Here is a 21,081-nt window from a genome sequence, read left to right as displayed (position 1 = left end):
CACCTGCTGCCCCACTGCTGCATGAGGAGCTCTGCCACAAGCCCCCAGACCGCCCCCACTCTCCCAGCCCCCCCCATGGCTACCCCACCTGCCCCAACTCCTGGCCCTTTAAAAAAAGCCCAGACTCATTAGCTCCTACCAGGCAGGGGGGCTGATCCCTGCTGCCCCCCACTGCCCTGTGCTAGGGGGGGGGGGGGCTCTGCCATGAGCCCCCAGAAGCCCCAAGGTCACTGCAGAAGTGAGTTGGGACTTTTTTTTTTTTAAAGGACTGAGAGCTGGGGCAGGCAAAGCAGCCATGGGGGAGCTAAGAGAACAGGTGGGGGTCAGGGGCTCATGGCAGAGCCCCCTATGCAGTGTGAGGCAGTGCGAGGTAGTGGGGATTGCCCCTCCGCTTGGCAGCAGCTGGTGACTGGGGGCTTTTTTTTAAAGAGCCGGGAGCTGTGACTGGGCAGGGCAGCTGGGAGGGGGGCTGAGAGAGTGAGTAGGGGTCGGGGGGCCCAGGGGGGGCTGGGGGAGCAGACAGGGGATGGGGCCTGGCAGGGGTCCCCCCATGGTCCCCTCCTCCCTCCTCCAGCCTCCCTAGCCCCTACTTACCAGCATTGAGTCTGGGTCCAGCTCCCTGTGGCAGCGAGCGGGGACTGCCCAAATCTCCGAAGCTCTCTGAATCTTTTCTGAATTGATTCGGAGAGCTTCAAATCAATTCAGATTTTTTAACTCCCTGATTTGATTCAGATTTGGAGATTTGGCCACCAAATAGGGCCAAATCTCCTCCAAATCAAATCAGCACCCAAAGCATCATACAGCCTTAATAAATAACAAATATGCAGATACAGAAAATTCACAGATTTAGGCTATTATAAATCCTCTATATGGTGTTAAATTCCACAACACCTAAAATAAGCCATTTTGGCTCTGTGTGTGCATGCATGTGTACACATGTTCTACATGTTTGCTATGAGCCACTGTGCACTTAATACTGATGATTTTATATTGTAAAATTAAATATAGTTCTCTCATATTCAAACAAAAACTGAAGCAAGTATATTATGATGAATACATACACTATTTACTTCTTGTAAGAAAATTCAATCAATACATGAAATTTTTCACTAGGTTTAGTTAGAAGGAGTATCTCATGCCAAACAAGCAGAGTAAACTACTTTGATCACAATCCTACAAAGGATTGTGCATGTGGTTAACTCTACTGTGAGTAGAGTTTGACTTTGGGGGAAATTTTAGAAAGAATAAGTTAGCATAAAAGTATTTTTTTTGTTAGGCAATATTCGGAAAATAAAAGAAGAGGTCAATTAAAGTTTACAAAAAGTCATCAGTGAAACTATTCATAATTACACTTGACACTTACCTGCTAGATTATCTACACTACTAGCCAGGCTTGTTGCTGATAATGGACCAGGAGTGAGTGTAGAGGAACCAGTAATGTTCAGATGCAAACTTAAATAAGATCAAACTAGGTACAGCATCACGTACAGATACAAGTATACAAGGTCCTATATAATGGAAGTTATACTGTTACAAAGCTTCAGAATGGAATAGCTATGCAAAATACAGGATTTACTAATATGTTTCATAGTTTCATAGTTTGTAGGGTTGGAAGGGACCTTGACAGGTCATCAAGTCCGACCCCCAGCCATGGCAGGAAAGAGCACTGGGGTCAAACGACCCCAGCAAGGTATTCATCTAGCCTCCTCTTAAAGACCCCCAGGGTAGGAGCCAGCACCACTTCTCTTGGAAATTGGTTCCAGATCCTACCCGTCCTGACTGTGAAGTAGCGCCTCCTGATGTCTAGTCTAAATCTACCCTCTGCCAGCTTGTGACCGTTATTTCTAGTCACTCCTGGTAGTGCTCGGGGGAACAGGGACTCCCCCAATGGCTGCTGGTCCCCCCTGACTAGTTTGTAACAGGCCACTAGATCCCCCCTCAGCCTTCTCTTGTGGAGGCTGAAAAGGTTCAGGTCCCTTAGCCTCTCCTCGTAGGGCCTGCCTTGCTGTTCCCTGATCATGCAGGTGGCTCTCCTCTGGACCCTCTCCATGCTGTCCACATCCCTCCTGAAGTGCGGCGCCTAGAACTGGATGCAGTACTCCAACTGCAGCCTGACCAGTGCTGCATAGAAGGGGAGGATCACCTCCTTGGACATGCTTGAGATGCCTCTGGGGATGCACGACAAGGTGCGGTTGGCCTTCCTGACTGCGTCCCCACACTGTCGGCCCATGTTCATTTTGGCATCAGTAATGATTCCAAGATCCTTTTTTGCCTCTGCACTGACAAGAAGGGAGTTTGAATGTTTGAATATTCCTGTACTGAAACCAAGCAAATAATTTTCAGGCTTGGATTGTGTGCATTTTTATATACCTGAGATTTGATTCTATATTACTAAAGTCCATAGGATTTTTCTTTTGCCTTAAGGGGGAGAGGAACATGTAGCTTAAATAAGGTTCATGCTCAGTTACAAAAAAAGAAAGGTATAATAGTCTCTAAAGGGGGTACAGTTTCTATGTCCAACTTCCATAATTCAATCCAAAATTGAAAGTATTACTCTACTAAACTCTACTTATGGCCAAAGAGACTCAGCAGTGCCACTATAAACTTATATTAACCCACTTGGTTGCACCATTGACTTCTATGACTGAATTCTATCCCTGCAAATAGTAAAATTGGGCAGCTCATTGAGTCTGCAGAAAACAAGATTGTGGGATACAACCAATGCCAAAAATTCACTTGATACACAAGCATTTGTCCATTCATCATTATTGTACTTTCAAACATACCATAGTTTAATATTACTCCTGATCCCTATACTTAACTTTTTACTTTATACTGAGTCCAACTATTGAAATGTCTCAAGTGCAACATAGTAATGAAATCTATCAGCACAAAAACAATGAAATAATAATAAATACATTAAAATGTGTCTCTGGTTGAGTGAGTGATGTCCCATTGTTTGCCTTTATTTTTTTTATTGGTTTACAAAATATTTACTGGGAAAAGAAACCATTCCCATGTTCAGTGACATTTAAGTGAAGTGATTTGAGTAAAACAAATTGTGAAATTGAAACTGCATCACCCAGTTAGAAAAATAAAGATGTAACTGTATATACAAGTATTTTATAAAGACAGAAAATAGCATATTTATTCATTAAAAACAATACTAAACACTTTTATGAAATGAAAACTGCAATCAGTCAAGCAGAATGCTTGATTATTAGAAATAAAGAAAGCAAAGTTACTGGCATAAACTTAAATTCAATTTAAAATGAAATGTCTCTGTGGAAAACATAAACATAATGTACTTTAATATGCACACTTACATTATAAGTACCATTTAAACATTATTTCACAACTTAAAAATGTAAAGCATGTTCTATATTACAGGTGAAGAACTGTGGCCTAAACCTAACAAGGACCAGCTAAACATAGTAACAGAGGCCAAATAGAGGAGTTCAAGAGGCAGAAATGCTCTAACTTTCAAGCTTTACTAAGCTCCCAAGGTTAGGTCAGGAAGAAGCAGAACACATTAGCCCGGGGGAGGTGGGTGGAGGGTAGCGTGAGGGTAGTGCAGGCAGGCTCTGACACCCAAGGGCAGCAGGTAGGGGAGGGGCTCCCTGGGCTGCAAAAGAGTCCCGAGCAAAGCCCAAAAGGCTGAACCACCCGATTGGCTAGCAAGGACATCACAGATACCCACCTGGACCTGATGCAGCAGCAGCTTGTCATGTTATGCACCCTCATGGCCACAAGCCTGCGCCCACCAAGTGTGCATGTGTCCTGGATGCTTGGGTTCTGTGTGGGTGTGTGTGTGTGGGTGCATGCATGTACCCCACATGCCTATGTTCTGTGTGCATATGTGAGAGTGTCCAGGATGCCTGGGTTCTGTGCAAGTGTGTGTGTATGGGGAGCACATGCACACACAACCCAGGCATCCAGGGTGTGTGTGCACACACGCACACACACAACCAAGGCATTGGGGGAACAACTGAGAAACCGACTTCATGCAACCAATGAAGACAATGCCCCCTTGAAGACAATGCCCCCTTCTTGTGCAGCTTCCCATTCCCAGGGGTGATAGAAAAACAGCATTACACTCCTGGGGTCTCTGACTTCCTCATCGGCATCATCACCCCACAATACCTGTAGGGGGGCCTGGCCTACCCTCAGCTGCCCTGGCTCATGAGGCTCTATAGGGGGCAGCTGGACTGCTGGAAGAAGCACTTCAACTATGGACTGGGCCTGAAACCATGAGCATACACAATGTAGAGATGGGGGAGAGGGTGAACCTCCTGATAATGTGTGTGGCCTTGGCCCCACATCGTGGTAGGGTGTCCAGAGCTGTGAAGCCCTGGCCAACTGCCTTCTCACCTGTGTGGACTGGTAGCCCTCCCCAGAGGAGTAGGGCCAGAGAGCATCTAATGCCCACATCCTGGCACCAGACCATGGGTCTTCTGCCATGGGCTCCTCTGGCCCTGCCTCATGGGCACTGCTGCCCACAACCCAGCCTGCCTAGGCACCATCATCTTTCCCCTCTCTCTTCCCAACCCCACTCTCCACCCCCCCAGGGCACACACCCGGATGCAGGGGAATGCAGTGCAAGGAAGAGACATGCCTCAGTTTAAACTGTTTTGGTTGCTAAACTTTTCCTGTGTTTAATAAAGAAAACCTGTTGAACATTGCCTATGTCTCAGCTTGGTCCCTCTTCCCAATTAATAGAAAACAGCAAATCTTTGCTGGTGGCAGGGTGAGGGGGTTGAGAATGAGGCAACCGAACCTGGAAGTGGGTTTGGGGTCAGGGGAAATACCACAGGGCCTTAACTTAACAAACATGAAACCATGGAGGACAGGCATGGGGTAAGGGGCTTTTGATCTTGCACCCTACATTCAGGGGTGCTGAATCAAGACCAGGGACTTCACGTAGGAGTTAGAGAGCTACATAGTTCTCTGAGGGACATTGGGTCTGGGATTGTGGGCCAGGAGGCATCACTGCAGTGGGCACCAAAGACTGCTGGCCTTCCCACGTGGGATTGCCAGCCCCATGGCCCCCTCAGCCATGTCTCCACAGCCCACACTGACACCTGGGGCTCATGTCAGGCAGCCAGTCTGAGCTGAGGAACTACCTATTCCCACCAAGGCTGTGCCGCTCCCCCACAGTGGGCTGAGGAGGGAGAGGTGGATCCAGGTAGTGAACCAAAGGCTGCGGTGCTGGTGTCATCAGGAAGGCTTCGGCTTCCATGACCACAGTCCACTCTTTGGTGAGAGAGGCAGTGAGCTGCTGGGAAGGGACGGCCACCACCTCTCTCCACTGGGAAGGAGGCTCTTCTCAGCCAGAATGGCTGACCTGCTCCACCGGGCTTTAAACTAAGCCCGTTGGGTGACGGGGGGACTACCGCCACTGCTGGCCCACTGAGCAACCCTTGCAAAGCCAGCAAGCCAAGGCACTTAAGGGAGCCTCCCCTGCCCCAGCCCTAGAGCAAGCTGCAGGCAAGACAAGGGCCCCCAAGGGGACACTTGCATGCCTATACACCAATGCCAGGAGCTTGGGGAATAAACACAAGGAACTTGTCCTCCTGCTTAACACAAATAATTACAATGTCATAGGGATAACGGAGACCTGGTGGGACTCCACCTATGACTGGACCACGGGTATAGATGGCTATGCCCTATACAGGAGGGATCGAGTGGATAAAAGGGGCAGAGGTGTAGCTCTCTATGTCAAGGAGAGCTACACGTCCCTACAAGCCAACATCAGCACCCAGGATGGATGACTATAGACCCTCTGGGTTAAAATCCATGGGGAACACGGCACAGGAGATACAATGGTGGGAGTCTACTACAGACCTCCCTCCCAGAATCAAGAGTTTGAGCAGGAGTTCGCCAGGGAATTGGCTGAGGCTGCATGCTCCCAGTCCATAGATGTCATGGGGGACTTCAACTACCTGGACATCTCATGGGAAGAGCACTTGGCCAAATCCGAGCAGTTGCAAAGCTTCCTTACATGCTTGGATGAGCTCTATCTGACTCAAAAAATCTACGAGCCAACAAGAGGCAAAGCGCTGCTTGACCTGGTACTAGCAACTGGGGATGACTTAATCAGCGACCCAATGATCGAAGGGAAGCTGAGTGACAGCGACCATGAGATGATCACCTTCAGCATCTGCTTAAAAGCTGTCAAGTCTGTTAGCAGTACAGAGGTCCTCAACTTCAGGAGGGCTGACTTTGACAAGCTTAGGAGACTTGTCGGTGAGGCCCTAAGGGACCATGACCCCAAAGGGAGGGGAGTCCAGGAAGAGTGGTTGCTCCTCAAGGGAGTGATCCTAGATGCACAAGCTAAGGCTATTCTGTCTCAGAGGCAAGGCCGCAAGAGGGCACAGCAGCCCCCTTGGATCTCCAGGGAACTAGTGGTCCTCCTGCGTCTAAAACGACAGACCTACAAAGGATGGAGGACAGGATCCACCTCCAAGGAGGAATACTCTGCACTGGTCTGGACCTGCAGGGAGCAAACCAGGAAAGTCAAGGCTGCCATAGAACTCCAACTAGCTACAAGTATCAAGGACAAGAAAAAGTCCTTTTTTAGATATGTGGGGAGCTGGAAGAAAAACAAAGGCAATACTGGAACCCTGCTAAACCAAAAGGGAAAACTAACGACTGACACCCAGGAAAAAGCCAACTTGCTAAATGGGTACTTTGTGTCAGTCTTTCACAAGTCCCATAGGACGCCATGCCCATTACGGGACAGGGACCCCTAAGTGAGGGTGGTTCCTTACCTTCCATCAATGCTGACCTTGTGAAGAAACAGCTTGAGAGGCTGGACACCTTCAAGTCAGCCGGCCCTGACAATTTATATCCCAGAGTACTCAAGGAGCTAGCTAGCATCATAGCTCAGCCCCTGGCACGGATCTTTGAGAGCTCCTGGAGCTCTGGTGAAGTGCCCAATGATTGAAAGAAGGCCAATGTAGTGCCTATCTTCAAGAAGGGGAGGAAAGTGGATCCGGCAAACTACAGGCCCATCAGCCTAACCTTTATCCTGGGGAAGGTCTTAGAAAAAATCATTGAGGAGGCCATTCTTAAAGGACTGGCCGATGGCAACATCCTGAGGGACAGCCAGCATGGGTTTATTGCGGGTAGGTCTTGCTTGACCAATCTCATTTCCTTTTACGACCAGGTGATTTATCACCTGGACAAAGGAGAAGAGATTGATGTAATATATCTTGACTTCAAAAAAGCCTTCAATCTGGTATCCCATTATCACCTCTTGGCAAAACTGGCCAACTGTGGCCTTGGGTCCACTACGATCCGCTGGCTGGGAAATTGGCTCCTTGGTCAGACCCAGAGGGTGGTGGTTGACAGAAGTCAATCATCATGGTGCCCTGTGACCAGTGGGGTCACCCAAGGCTCTGTCCTTGGATCTATTTTGTTCAACCTCAAAAAGGTTGAAAACCTATAGTGTAGTGGATTCTAATACTGGCATGTTATGAATTTCAATCCCAAATAGTACTTGCCAAATTTTATTAGATTTCATTTTTTCATTTTCACCTTTTCTTTCGCCAAACCATAACTGGAAGTATACAAAGTCTCTGTTTTGAGGAAATTTCAATATAATTATAGATGTCACAAGCGAAGAGGCACAAGGTACCACACTATCAAGTGGTTGATTTTCATTATTACAAATTTATTTCAGTACTTGAAATAAATACATCTAGATATGTAGTTTACAAACCTGAGCAAAATAGAAAGTTGGGATGACTCATGATGGCAGATGCGGTATCAAAAGTAGAGGTAAACTGATACATTAGTTCATATCATATTGGCACCAATAAAAGCAAAATTGACATTATCGGCAATTGGCTTTTTTTGGCTGATGTGACTGATAATGCTGCTGATAAATGCAGTGTGCATTCATGCAGCCCAGCAACTTGGAGACCAGTGTCCAGCTGGTAAGTGTGTGGGGGGGGGCAGATTGAGGCCCCTATGGTGAGGGAAGGAGTGGGGCTGGGGCAAGGGCAGACACTGCCCAGCTGGAGCAGGGCAGGGCATGGGACAGAGCCATGAGCGGCTTGTCTGGGGGTGTGGGGATGGGGAGCATGGCTCCCACTGCTGGCGCACCCTGGGGGAGGCACAGAGGGGCACATACCCCCCAAATCTGTGTGGTCAAGGGCAGGTGGTCACTGCAGGCTAGGGCTGGGAGCAGTGCCAGACTCTTCCTGGTGAGCGTGTTGGGCTAGGGCTGTGTGTGAAGCAGGCGGCAGCAGCGCTGGGAGGAGAGGCTGGGGGTGAGCTGTGGCCACTCCAAAATTCATCATAGACCCTTTTGAGCCCCCACTCCCAGCGCCACCACCACCTACTCCATGAGCAGTCCTGGCCCAGCCCCTCCTCGCTAGGAAGAGCCTGGTGCTGGCTCAGGCTCCAGCTGACAGCAGCAGCCCACCCTCTCCCCACGCACAGATCCTGGAGGCACATGCCCCTCCATACCTCCCTCAGAGTGTACCAGTGGCAGGAGCCTCCCCACCCCCCCGTGATCCTGGACAAGCCATTTATGGCTGCATCCTGTGCCCCACCCTGTCTGAGCAATGCCAGCCCCAGCCCCACTCCCTCCCTCTTCATGGGGGCCTCGATTTGCCCCCCCCCCACCTTTTGCCCCAGACTTACCAGTGAGACACTGCTCTCCAACCTGCTGGGCTGCATATCAGCTATCAGATTGGTATCGGCTGATATGGCTCGTTAATAATCGGCCATCAGTATCAACCCAAAAAATCTTTATCGGCACACCCCTAATTGAAAGGAATGAAATTTTAAAGGAAGAAGACTGAAGGAGGTCTAAGACAGAGATAAGTAGAAATTATTTCCTCTCATTATTTTCCATCATCTGGGATTGCAACCCTTCAAGAAAAGACATAAGCAGAACTATTCTAGTGTTGCAACCAAAACCATATTCCAGGTTCAGATACACCACTTCAATTCAAACACTTACCCATGCACCTAAATTGAAATTTCATATTTAAGGCTTTATCCCTTCTATATGTAGAAGTGATTTTTGAAAGAACTAGGCAAGTTCAGAAAATTTGGGGGTCAGAGCTGAGAACGTACCTACATCTTGGGCAAATACAAACTTGGCTTGAACAAGACACTATTTGTATCATGACATTACAAAATACTTCTGAGTGTAAGCAGCCACTTACTACATCAGATGCCTCCAAAATCACTATAAAATGCCCGATTGTGGGTACTGAACACAAGAAATACAGTTTACTTTTTATTATTTTTCCTCCCACAAAAGCCTTCAGATGAAAAATGTAGAGTGCTATTAAAATATTTCAGGCAAGATTTTGCTTCCTAATTTACACCCACATGCATAACTGGCTCTTATTCTTATTTTCTTTACAGGTGTATAAAGCTTGAAAGCTTCACCTGATAAGCCTTAGATGGCTGCATTCACCACTGAATGTGCTGTCTTCTCTCTCCCCCTTCCCCAAAACTGTAGAATTTTTGTATACTTGTAACTGCTTTTAATGATTACCCAGCTCAAGCCATTTTTCTCATGCATTGCAAGGAGACAAAACAAGGACAGGGTAGAGAGGTACCTTATAGAGTAAACAGTACAAAAACCTAATCCTGCTCCATTTGAAATCAAGGGAAAAATAACCCCAATTTCAGATTTAAGTGATCCTACATTTGAAAAACTTGCATGTGGCTGAAAAACTGTATGATAAACTTAACACTCCCCCACCAAGGTTCACTGTACTGTCATTGGACCACTTCAGAAAATACACTCTTGGAAGTGTAATTGCCTTGAGCGCAAATATTTAATTATTTTTTTAAACCTTTTAACAATTTCTTGGTAAATAGTGTATTGTTCTGGGCCATGGGATTGAGGCTCCACTGCCTCTCCTGCAAACACACAATGCCATCGATTGGCTGGTAATGTTAGGGTGCCAGCTAATTAGGCAATTAAAAAAAAGAACTAATGGAATACTAACACAGTACTAAATACCTGGCAATCCTAAATCATCCTTTCTGGGGCGTGAGCTGGCAAATGGGATAACCTGACAGCCTCTACTCAGTAGGGCTTCAAGAAAGTGACACTATTTCTCTGGTGGCTTGCAAAATTCAGTATACCTTTTAGGAAATCTACTGGGTTCAGAAGAGAAAATCAAACCACTGCTTTTTCATGCACCAGATTAGGAGGTAGGAAAAGATTTTCCTTTCCTCCTACTAAAGAACGGGAGGTTTTTTTCCTAAGGAGAACACCATAGACACCATGTCCCAGAGGGTTTTCTTGTTTGTTTGTTTGCTTTTATTGGGGGGTTGCTCTAAGAAGGGAACACTATATGAAGGCTAGCAAGACCATTGAATATTACTATTCATATAGCCCGGAAAAGTGACAACTGAAGTACTAAAACAACCAATGTGGGAGCTTGACAAAAAAAGCTACTTACCCGACATGTATCTATGGGACTCCCAGCAGCATACCTCAAACTTTGCAGCAAACTGTCTGAATCAGCTTTCTATCAAGTGTACATGGTTCCAAACCATTACTCAAGTGACCAGGATTATTAGAAACTAGCTTTAAGACATGAGAACAGAAAAAAACTCTTTTCTTCTTTATGGGCCATTGAAAGCTTTGTGTCAGTAAGCTGGACTCAGGAATTTCTGGTCCCGCATTCTGTATTGAGCACAGGCAATGTAAGTGCTTCTCACAATCTACATTTTTCACATGCATTTGGTATCCCCAGACAAGTTGGAAAGCACTGATGCTACATATTAATATATACAGGTGTGCTGATGTAGATTTGGGGCAAGTTCAAGTGCATGTTTTACTTCTATTGGGGAACTTACCTATTGCCAAAAATCAGTGCAGATGAACCAGTTCTTAAGACAGGTTAACTGTGAACAGAAGCAAAATAGCAATAGACCCACATTTGGCACTTGGTCACCTGCACCCATGACAATATGCAATAAAAGACATTCAGCAGCAGGTCGTTTTCTTTGTGTGGATGGATCTATGCTACCCGGAGGATGGACATGAGCAGGCCTGGGTTCAAAGGCTTTCTGACTTGTCAGTGGCTGCCCAGGGGCGGGGCTGGCCCAATGCTTGGGCAAAGGACAGGAGCTCTGGCCTAGGCTAGACCACTGCCCCACAAGGGGGGGTGAGCAGGAAGCCGCAACGCTCCATGGGATGTCAGTGAAATGTGACCTACTGTGAGTTGCGATGGGGTCTGGTACAGATGTTCATTAATGAGCACTAACCTACAGTGCTGAAGTCTGATACCACATCCATCCAGGGTTATCTTATCTGTCATTTTTACAGTGCTCTATGGGCCCTGACCATCTGTTTGGTTATGGCTGTAGAGCACTTTCTGCATGCCTACCACATAATAAGTGTAACTCCTGTACCTGGCCTAAGGTTTCAAAGTTTGAAAAAGCTACCTCACATTCCAAAGCTTGTATGTGTAAGGGGGCAAACTAAAACTGTATAATATTTTTCTGACACTATCTAGTGGGTTTTAACTGTAATTCCAGTAGCTGTACAAATTTGTAGTTTGATCCTATTTAGGATGCTGATCTGTAGTAATCTGACATACATTCCTTATGGACAGAGAATGAGCACATTTCCATTACATTGCAGAGCATCACAGTGTAAACAATATGGTTCCTAATGGTAATTAGTGTTTCATATGAAGAAAAGGGAACATATAGAACTTGAAATTTAAAAATGATAAATGTGCTCATCATTTAAAATATTCTTACTAGAGTATTACTTTTATTCAATAGCTTGTCTCCAATTTTAAAATTTCAGTTTTCCTGTCCCTTGAATACACTATTCACAAACACTTGAATGACTCTTGCCATAACAACATCAGGTTGAAAAGCCAATCAAATAATGGAGTCCCGTATGTTTTTTCAATTCCTCAGTCAAAGCTTCTATGATACTCAGAAGTCAAACACCTGAGCAAGACAGTTATATGTTTAAACACCAAATATTCAAAAGCTCATGCTCCTAAATAAGAACAAAACTTGTAAGTTAGCACTGGTGTAAAGAGCATTCTACTAGTAATATCAAAGAGTTTCTACAGATTGATGTATCCACAAGATATACCTGTGGAAATTAGTGTCAGTTTTCTTGAGAAAATTAACTCTGCCCTCAAATTAAAGAAAAGTAAATAAAAAGACTTAAAACTGTCAAAACAATTTATGCTGGTTTAAAACTATAATAAAAGAAATAAAAAGCACTTATCAAATGTTTTAGACCAGTGGTGCTCAACCTGCAGCCCAAGAGCTAAATTCAGCATGTAGAGTCATATCTTCTGGCCCACAGGGATCTTCATGGATTGGGAAATTAGGTAACAGGGTAGCAGTTGCAACAGTAATAGCTGATGCTCTGGAATTCTTCCATTGCTGTGGCACTTAATGCTGTCATCGCTCCCACACTGCCAGATTTCTAGACCTGTGGGGTACTCTGAGGGCTACATGGCACGGAGGTGAGCCAGTGTGAAGGGTTATTTTGTGGCCAGATCCAGAGCATGGAGCCAGGCCATGTGCCGGATTGTACCTGTAGACTGACCCCGAGTGCAAACCCCACCTGCAGGATCCAGCTGGTGGGGTCAGAAGGTTGAGCAACACTGCTTTACATGTATGTTAAAATGTCTTCAAAATATACTAACAAATAAACTGATTCATCAGTTACCTTTGATCAGATCAAATAACTCAAATGCAGGGAAACCTGAGATCCTCTGGTAAAACAGTGCCAGCGGGTAATACTGAAGTCTAGCCAAAGTGTAGGTACACAGTTGTGTGTAATATGTTCCATGAGAATAATTAATTTATATACAATTTAGTGGTAAATTAACTATGAAATATAATTATATCCCAAATCCATACAGAACAGTTAAGATTCAATGAAATATTGTTCACTCCTCCTGCATAGAAGATTCCTATCAAAAGCCTCCCTAGAAAGTTAAAATCAACAGTCTCTATTTTTAGCTATGGTACTTTGCTCACTATCATATAAATAAGGAAGTAAACAAAATAGGTACATTAATTTCAACTCCATGCTAAAGAGAAATAAATAGATGTGTCATATGCAAAGGATAAAGTCTATATGGAAAACAAGCTTGTTTTCAGATATTTATGTAGGTATTAAAAACAATAAAAAATAGGAATAAAAAATCCAGAAAATACAAGCAGTACTGGTATTTTTTAATAACAATTATTTCTGGAGATGTAGAAGATCAGGCTTCAAGATTTTTGGATAAGCATATATCTATCCCGAAATTAAATGTATTACTAATGACCTACTTGCAATTGTGAAAAGTTAATCAATGATACTTCAGTAATAAAATTACCAAAAGAAAAGGAAAAAGACCACTAACTGTTGATCCTGTGTATTGGTAGGTTTGCGTTCAAGTGCTGTAAGAAATTTTCTGCTAACAGCAACACACAGCTGTGTTTGTTGTAATTCCAAACAATTATAAAAATATTTAGTTTAATAATATTAATAATAACAATATTATGCTAATGTCTTAGGAAAGAGAAAAGCGCAAAATAAAAACACAAGATATACTGTGTTGTAGAGTTTACAAATAAAATGTAATGTTTAGATTCAGCCAAAAGCAGAAACTTAAGAAATTTAATATAGAGTTGTTTAAAGTTTAAAGACAAAAAGAAAACATGAGAAACAATAGGAAGTACTGCTACCAGCTTAATCTAAAATATATAAAATGAACTAACGTGAGGAACAGAAAAAAATATAATAATGTTATAGGACTTTATATTAAAAAACAGCTCAGTAGTACATTTCAAATACACTTTCAATATGTCTTTGACAACATTTTTGCCCAAAAAGTTGATATTTTCATTGCAATTAAATTAAGAGAACTGCCCTGACTTTTTGCCACTTCCCTGACCAAATTAAGTAAGGGCAGTCCTCGACTCGCAACATTTTCAGTTACAACATTTCACACTTACAACATTTATAAATTGACACCCTGTTTCAACTTTATGACGTCAGTTTCGACTTTACAATGCTTGATCCGATGCGACACCATGCCAGCGAATAAGTTCGCTGCATCGCCCATCTCCCTGGAGAACATCTGTCCAAACTTCTTTGGACACTTTCTTTAGGAAAGCAGACAGGACTCTAGAAAAACCTGCAGCCAAGGCTCCTGAGAAGACTCTAGCCAAGAACCCTTCAAAAAGTCCAACCAAGAGCCTTTCAAAAAGTCCAGCAAAGTCACCTCAAAGCAGTCCTTCCAAATCAATATGATTGCTATTTACAATATAAATACACTCATGCAGCTATATTACTCATCTATAACTGATCGAGTACAAAATTATGGGGTATTTTTGGTGAAAATAGTGCATCAGGCCTTGGTTCAGGAACCAATCCCACATTTATAACATTGTTTCTTATGAGAATTGGTTCTGAGTTACAACATTTCGACTTAAGACACGATTTTCAGGAACCAATTGTGTCGTAAGTCCGAGGACTGCCTGTACATATGACAATAATGTAAAGAGTAATACTGTAGAAATTATGCAAATATTAGGCCTGTGAGAAACAGCAGCACTCTGTTTTGACCAGCATTTCGATGTTTCGACAGAAAAGCATTCTGTTTCGATTCAAAACAGCTATTCCATTCGATTCTGTCGAAACAGGGTCGAGACGATGAAACATTTCAACTTGCCTCATTTTGTTTTGAGGCTATTTCAACTGTATCTGTTTTGTTTTGATTTTGCTGTTTCAATCTCAAAATGAGTCGAAACGGCATCGAAACAAAACTGGCGGCAAAATTTCACACAGCTTTAGTAAATATCCTTTAATACACTAGAACAGGGCTGGTCAACGTGCACCCCATGAGGTATTCAAAAAAGGTCTGGACGCTCACCTTGTTCGGGTAATCTGACCCCAGCAGTCTTTCCTGCCCACGCTCGGGGGGCTGGACCTGATAATCTCGTGAGGTCCCTTCTGGCCCCTAACATCTATGAATTCATCTGTACCCAGGATCCCACCCAATCACTGCTCCCCATCACTTCCAGGTGCATCCTCAGTTGGGGTCTCCAAGCTTTCCCTCTGGCTTCTGCTTCCTGCACCTGTCCCAGGGGCAAGATAGCATACAGGAGCTTGTGGTGCAGGGTAGCGGGGGAGTCTGTGTCTGGTGAATTAGGGGTGGGGGCTACCTGACTGCATGGTGCAGTGAGGGGCTGGGGTGGGGAGAGGTGTCTGCATGGCAGTGGCCCAGAAGGGTCCTTGGCTCTGGCCCCCACAGTGCATAGTTCGTGAGGAGCATGGTTTCCAGTGACTTGGAATGTGAACAGCCCTGCACTAGAATATGCACTAATATGCATTAGCAATGCATTAATACAGGAAGAGATTTCTCACAACAAAAGATTTTAAAAAGGAAACAAATCTTCTGGTTTGTACCACCAGCCACCATAATACCTGTGTACCTAAAGGTACACATTGGCTGAAAGTTGAACTTAGATCAAATGCTTGAAAGATAACCATGACCATTACACCAATATTCTTTGCCTCTCATAATTTCTGAACCATGACAGCTACAACATCACTCTTACACTACACACTGCTCCTGGAAGCTTAGAGGAATGGAATAGGTTTAGTGAAAGAGATCAAAATGAGTGAAACAGGTCACATTAAAGTCCTACAACACACTGTGTAAATAGTTTTATGTAGGCAAGATCTCTTGTCTGATCCATCCACCATAAACTTGGAGATTGTAAATATATTTATGTTTAAATACATTAATGCATTTAAATGTCTGAAACCAGCAACCCCCACTGAAATGAAGATCAGATGCAACTTTCCAGCACTTTAAAGGAAGACTCAAGGGATCAAGTGAATCAGCAAAATAACACTATGGTCAGGTACAGACATTATACTTTTACCAGTATAAATGATCAGAAACTGGTCTATACCCATAACATAGCAGAAGTTTGGCGCACACAGACAGGTTTAAAAATGGTGGAACGCAGTCTAAGATTTACACCCCTGCCAAAGGGCAAATTGTGTGTCCTGTTTGCTACTGATTGAAACTATACTGCTTACAGAAAACTGCGCAACTTAGATCAATTCTGCCTCAGGCTTTCTGAATGCCTGTACTGAGTCCTTGTTGGCTTGGAAATGGTATTTAAAGGTTTGATTTTGAAAACCAGCTTATAGACAATATATATATTCATTGGAATACAGCTTTCCCTCGCTTTATGTGGGTTCTGTATGTACAAATTCACTCTTATGCAATGACCCTTTTTATACCAAAAATTGATTATATGCGAGGTAAATTCACTCTTATGCGATCAGTGTGATGGAAGCCTGAAGTCAGCTGCTTTGTGGGAGTAATGCGCACACCAAAAATATAGGCTCCCATGTGGATCTGTGCTCCTCTCTCGTTGTCTGGGACACGTGTTTCTGTACTTGCCATCCCCATTATGGCTTCTAAGCGTCCCGCTAGCTTATCTCCTACCCCTCTCCCTGGTCCATCAATGAAGCCTTCACCACCCTCTCTTCACATCAGCTAAACATTCACCACCACCCTGTGCTTGTGTGTACTGTCTGCTGTTGGCGAGTAGCAAAGTTGTCTTGTAAAAGTGGTAGAAATGGGTCTGGGGGTCAGTACAGTTGAGGTCTTGCAATGTATCCCTATTTGTTACATTGTAAAGTGGGTTCCCTTTATGTGAATTTGAGGTATGCACCATTTTCCAGGAAAGCATGTACAGCATGAAATGAGGAAAACCTATAATGGTTATAGCAACAAGGGTTAATTGATTTCTAAAAATCTTGGGTCTCAGTCACACAGGTTTCCCAGCCTTCAGAAGTAGACAGGGTGTCTAACCCAGGCAGGAAAATATTAAGACCACACATACTGGGTAACTGAAAACATCCAAACTTTATTTTCATAATAGAGATAGGCCTGGCTCCATGGCTGTAGTGCCTGCTTTCAAAAAGCCTTAAGCTTTCTGGTTTTGGGGAGACAGACCAAATTAAGAGGACACCAGTAAAGCCCCAAATTAGGAAGTGGAGATGTGATAGGCTTGTGAAAATAGGGTTTTGGCTGACAACACAGGACATGTCACTGTGTGACCAACCAGCGACAACCCTGGATCAAGAGTCATCAGCAGTCACCAAGAGAAGAAAGAATACAAAAGAAAGAGTTTTCAAAACAGAGATGGGGGGGAGGAAACGGTTGGCATCAGCCCCCGACCTCCAAGGCTGCTGGCAAAGGACCTCAAGATGGCGTTTACATACTGGACGGACGGATGGACCACTTGCCTTATGTGTATATTCTGGGACTGGGGAATTTGGGTAATGTATGCTGTACTTGCTTTGCCTGCATTGCTTTTATTTCTTATCACTGTGTATCAGTAAACTTGCCTATTATCAACTGGCAGGGGCTGTGCTCTATCTGAGGGTTGTGCTAGCCAGGAACAAAGGTATCAGGACTGGGTTGTGAATCCAGTGCCAACAGCCCTAGCTTCTCTCAGCATTACCATTTGAAACAAATATTGATGGAGAGATTTTGAACTTAACTGAACATTGTTCTTAGGAAAAATAACTGGTACTTTTAAGCTTCCTCTAGTATGCACTCCATGAAGGCAGTTGCAGAGCTCTGTGTGAAATCAAACACTGGGGGTATGGTGTGCCAACCATAGTGGAGGACCTGATGCAAAAGTAAAGAGGAGGGTAGGGACATTTTGTGCAAGAATTCAAAAGCAAGTCTTATTAAGAGCTCTAAGCACTTATATAAACGAACAGCAATCTTTTCAATGAGTACGCCTTGCTTGTTAAAAGGAAACAGCCTCCTTTTCCTTCTTATCAATGCGTTCACTGAAGAGACTGAGAAGCAACTGAATAAACCAAGACATATTTGCACCCTAAGCAATGGTGATAAAATGTGGAGCACCCTTTGGCACAGAAACAACCATGTAACAGAGGAGGAGGAAAACTTTCAGAAACAAATAGAAGGTGCTGAGGTGCTCAGCACGGACCCGTTTCCCATCACAACATTAAAAAAAAAAAGAAAAAAAAAAGAGCAGTTGCAACGTTAAAAAAGAAAAGAAAAGAATAAAGCACTTAAAAGCCGAGAAGTGAACAGGTGAGAGCGCCTTGCTGCCTACCTAGTAATTTATTTTGGAAGTAAAATCACTGTTAGGGCACAAGAACCCCAACTGCGAGGCCCCTCGCTAGTCATTTCCTTGCTGGAGGGGCCTCGCGCTGGCATGCGGGGGCGCTGCACCATCACCCCCGTGCCTGCTTAGAGAAGTGCGGGAGTTCCTGGCGGCGGGAGATCCCGCAGCTCTTCCCCGGCGCCGCTTTCTACCTTCCTTCCCTTCTGCTCCCACCGCTTCAAGCGCTCACTTCCACCGGCCGGGCCCACAGGCAGACACGCTCCTTCCCCGCCACCCTGCGCGCGAGACAGGTGCCCGACAGTCGGAGACACCGCGGGTAACCCCGTCAGGGCGCCGTACCTGCGCACGGTCTCCAGCCCCGCCGCTGCTGCCCGCCATCCGGCCTCGCTGCGTCTCGGTTGCCCTGGGCAGCGGCGCCAGAGACAGCCCCGCCCCCGGCTGCCTGGGCTCCGCCCCCGCCCCAACGCCCAGCTCCCGCTCAGCGCACAACGCCCGTGGCCTTGGCTTCGTCCCGTGACGCAGCACAATCCGAGTGCCACCGGGGTCGGGATCCCAGCGCCCTCTGGGGAGCACCCCTGCCAGCGCCACATCCAGGGCGGGGGATCCCCGCTTACAGTGGCGGGGAGCACACCCATCTGACTGGGGGGGGGCAGCACACCCATAGCACCCATCCAGGAGGGGGGGTTCCCAGAGCACCCATCGGGAGGGGGGCGGGGACTGGCACACCCATGCAGGGTGGGGGAGTCCCTTGACAACCCACAGCACGGCACCCAGGAGACCTGATCTCTGAGGCTATGTAGGTAGGTAGCCCTGCATCCTGGATGGTCCACTGCTGCTGGGCAGGCGAACGCCACAAAACTTTCAAAAGATGTGACATGGTTAACTGTGATAGGGGATGGTCATGCTGGTTTGTTTCTCTTCAACTTCTCAGTATGCTGGGATGTCTAAAAAGAGATTATTCATAGGGAAGCTTTTCCCACCTGATCTTCAGTGATATGTAGGGCTTATGTTAGAGCTCTGTACAGTAGGAAGTTTCTCCTGTGGACATGTTCTTCCTCTGTAACAAAAGGATGATGTTGTTTCCCTTCTTTGTAGAGACAGTACTGCTTACAGACATTAACCGCCCCCACCCCCCCCCCAAAAGAAACAACCAAAACTGTGCTTTACCAGAAGATCGTTAGTTCGACCTGGGTCCACAGCATTTGGGCACTTCAGTGGGGCTTTTTGGTGCTTTTATCTAATAACTGATTCAATCAGCTATTAGATAAAAGCACCAAAAAAGCCCCACTATAAATGTCTACACTGCAGTCTGCACAGTGTAGGTATCCTGCAGAGAAACAGGGTAAATTAATCTTTCCACAGCTCCATGCCATCTTGGCTAGACTTCTGTTGTACCGACTAGCATGTTTACAGTTAGTTTACGTTATCTTTACATTCCAGTGTACTCTGTATGGATAAATTCAATAGTGTTTGCATATGGTCCCAATTCACTGAACCAGTTTAAGTATATGCAGTCCTGTTGATTAATCAAAGCAGCCATTTCTATTCCATATTACAAAATCAAGCAAATATCAAATACTTTTGTAAGACATTTGTACAGCCTCGGTTTCATGTTCATGAAAATGCAGGGAACTTTCACTTGAGACTACACATTTGCTTAAGATCACACATATCTACGTGCTTTGCTGGACTGAGGCCTTTTTAAGTCGGAAAACTCTCACAGTCCTCTTTTCAAGAGAGGGGTTGGTAAGCTCCAATATCCAAGTCAACTTCCATCTCTGATAATTACATGCTGCCTATTGAAAATCCCGTTATAATTTCAACTGGAAATATTTGTTCACCCACTTACTGTCCTAAATTGTTATATATAATTCTAAAAGCTGGTTAACATCATACAGAGAAGGTGGCAAAAAAATTCAATAGAACTTCACAACCAATACATGAAAGACATAAAATATGAAATCTCTGACATAAATGATGTTCCTATTCAGGGGCAAAAGGGCAGGGACAATGGAATCAGTGAATTTATATTTTTTCCCCAGACTTTGCTATGTTCTTAAGATATAATAATAGTTTCTGGCTTTTACTTTGTACAGAGCTGCATTCCTATCTTCTTTGGTCTGCTGACAGAATGCAACAATAGTATTAACTGAAAAGCCAAGTTTTGACTATTTAAACATAATTTTCAGATAGTTTGTCCAAAAGAGAAATGCCTTGCCTTCAATATGAAGGTTAATTGTTATTACACATATTCAAGGCTGTCAAATATATTGACAGTCCTGTATGTAAAGAGTTTAGAATCTAAAGCATGGACTTACTGGAGATGGGAATTTCAGATGAGGATGTACTTTTTAAAAAACACAATATTTCAAAACACATTTTAATGCTACATTTATAAAAAACAATTTCTATATATCTGTATAATGTTTTTCCTTTTTCTTATTTTGGGACATTCCTACTAGCCCTAATTTTCTCTACTGCACTAACTGATACTTTGTTTATTTAATATCTTGGGGGAAATCCCAGTAGAATTTTCCCATTGACTTCAATGACACCATGATTTTCACTCCATGCTAATAGGCTATGCAAAGATATATTTCAACCCACATTAAATAATTTATTTATACGCTGCTACCAATGGACTTGGTGGTGTACAAGGCACTACAAGATCTCTTCTGCCTTGTGCAGCTTATTGTTCTGTCAACTTCACAAATTTTTGCTGCTCCATTCCTCATATAATGCCCAATATGACATTTTCTGGTATATTTATTTATAACTGTATTTTTTTTGTTACAATGATAAAGTTGCTAGCATGTAGAGCTTCTGGGACATTGGACAGCTAAATTATCCATCTTCCTTTCTTTTGTGCATCATCTGTCCAAGCTTAGACTCTTAAAACATCAAAGATGTTGAAAGATGAAAAATAGGGCTGTGTGA

At 44.3% G+C, this 21,081-nt stretch overlaps 1 protein-coding gene across 7 annotated transcripts in view; it reads right to left on the bottom strand.

Moving 5' to 3' along the window:
• Positions 1-18,564, bottom strand: part of CABCOCO1 (ciliary associated calcium binding coiled-coil 1) — a 127,229-nt gene extending 108,665 nt beyond the window's left edge. For all 7 annotated transcript variants that reach the window (XR_009463037.1, XM_059729858.1, XM_019496702.2 and 4 more), the window contains exon 1: positions 18,484-18,564. Coding sequence is in view for 5 of the 7 variants with exons in the window: in XM_059729858.1 (XP_059585841.1) it covers positions 18,484-18,522 (39 nt within the window). In the remaining 2 variants the exon portion in view is untranslated. The remainder of the gene's footprint in view (positions 1-18,483) is intronic.
• Between the last annotated feature and the right edge of the window lie 2,517 nt (positions 18,565-21,081).

The sequence above is a fragment of the Alligator mississippiensis genome, chromosome 6, assembly GCF_030867095.1.
Source record: "Alligator mississippiensis isolate rAllMis1 chromosome 6, rAllMis1, whole genome shotgun sequence".
Lineage (NCBI taxonomy): Eukaryota > Metazoa > Chordata > Crocodylia > Alligatoridae > Alligator > Alligator mississippiensis.
The sequence above is the reverse complement of the archived record's forward strand: the minus strand, read 5'-3'. Positions and strand labels throughout refer to the sequence as shown.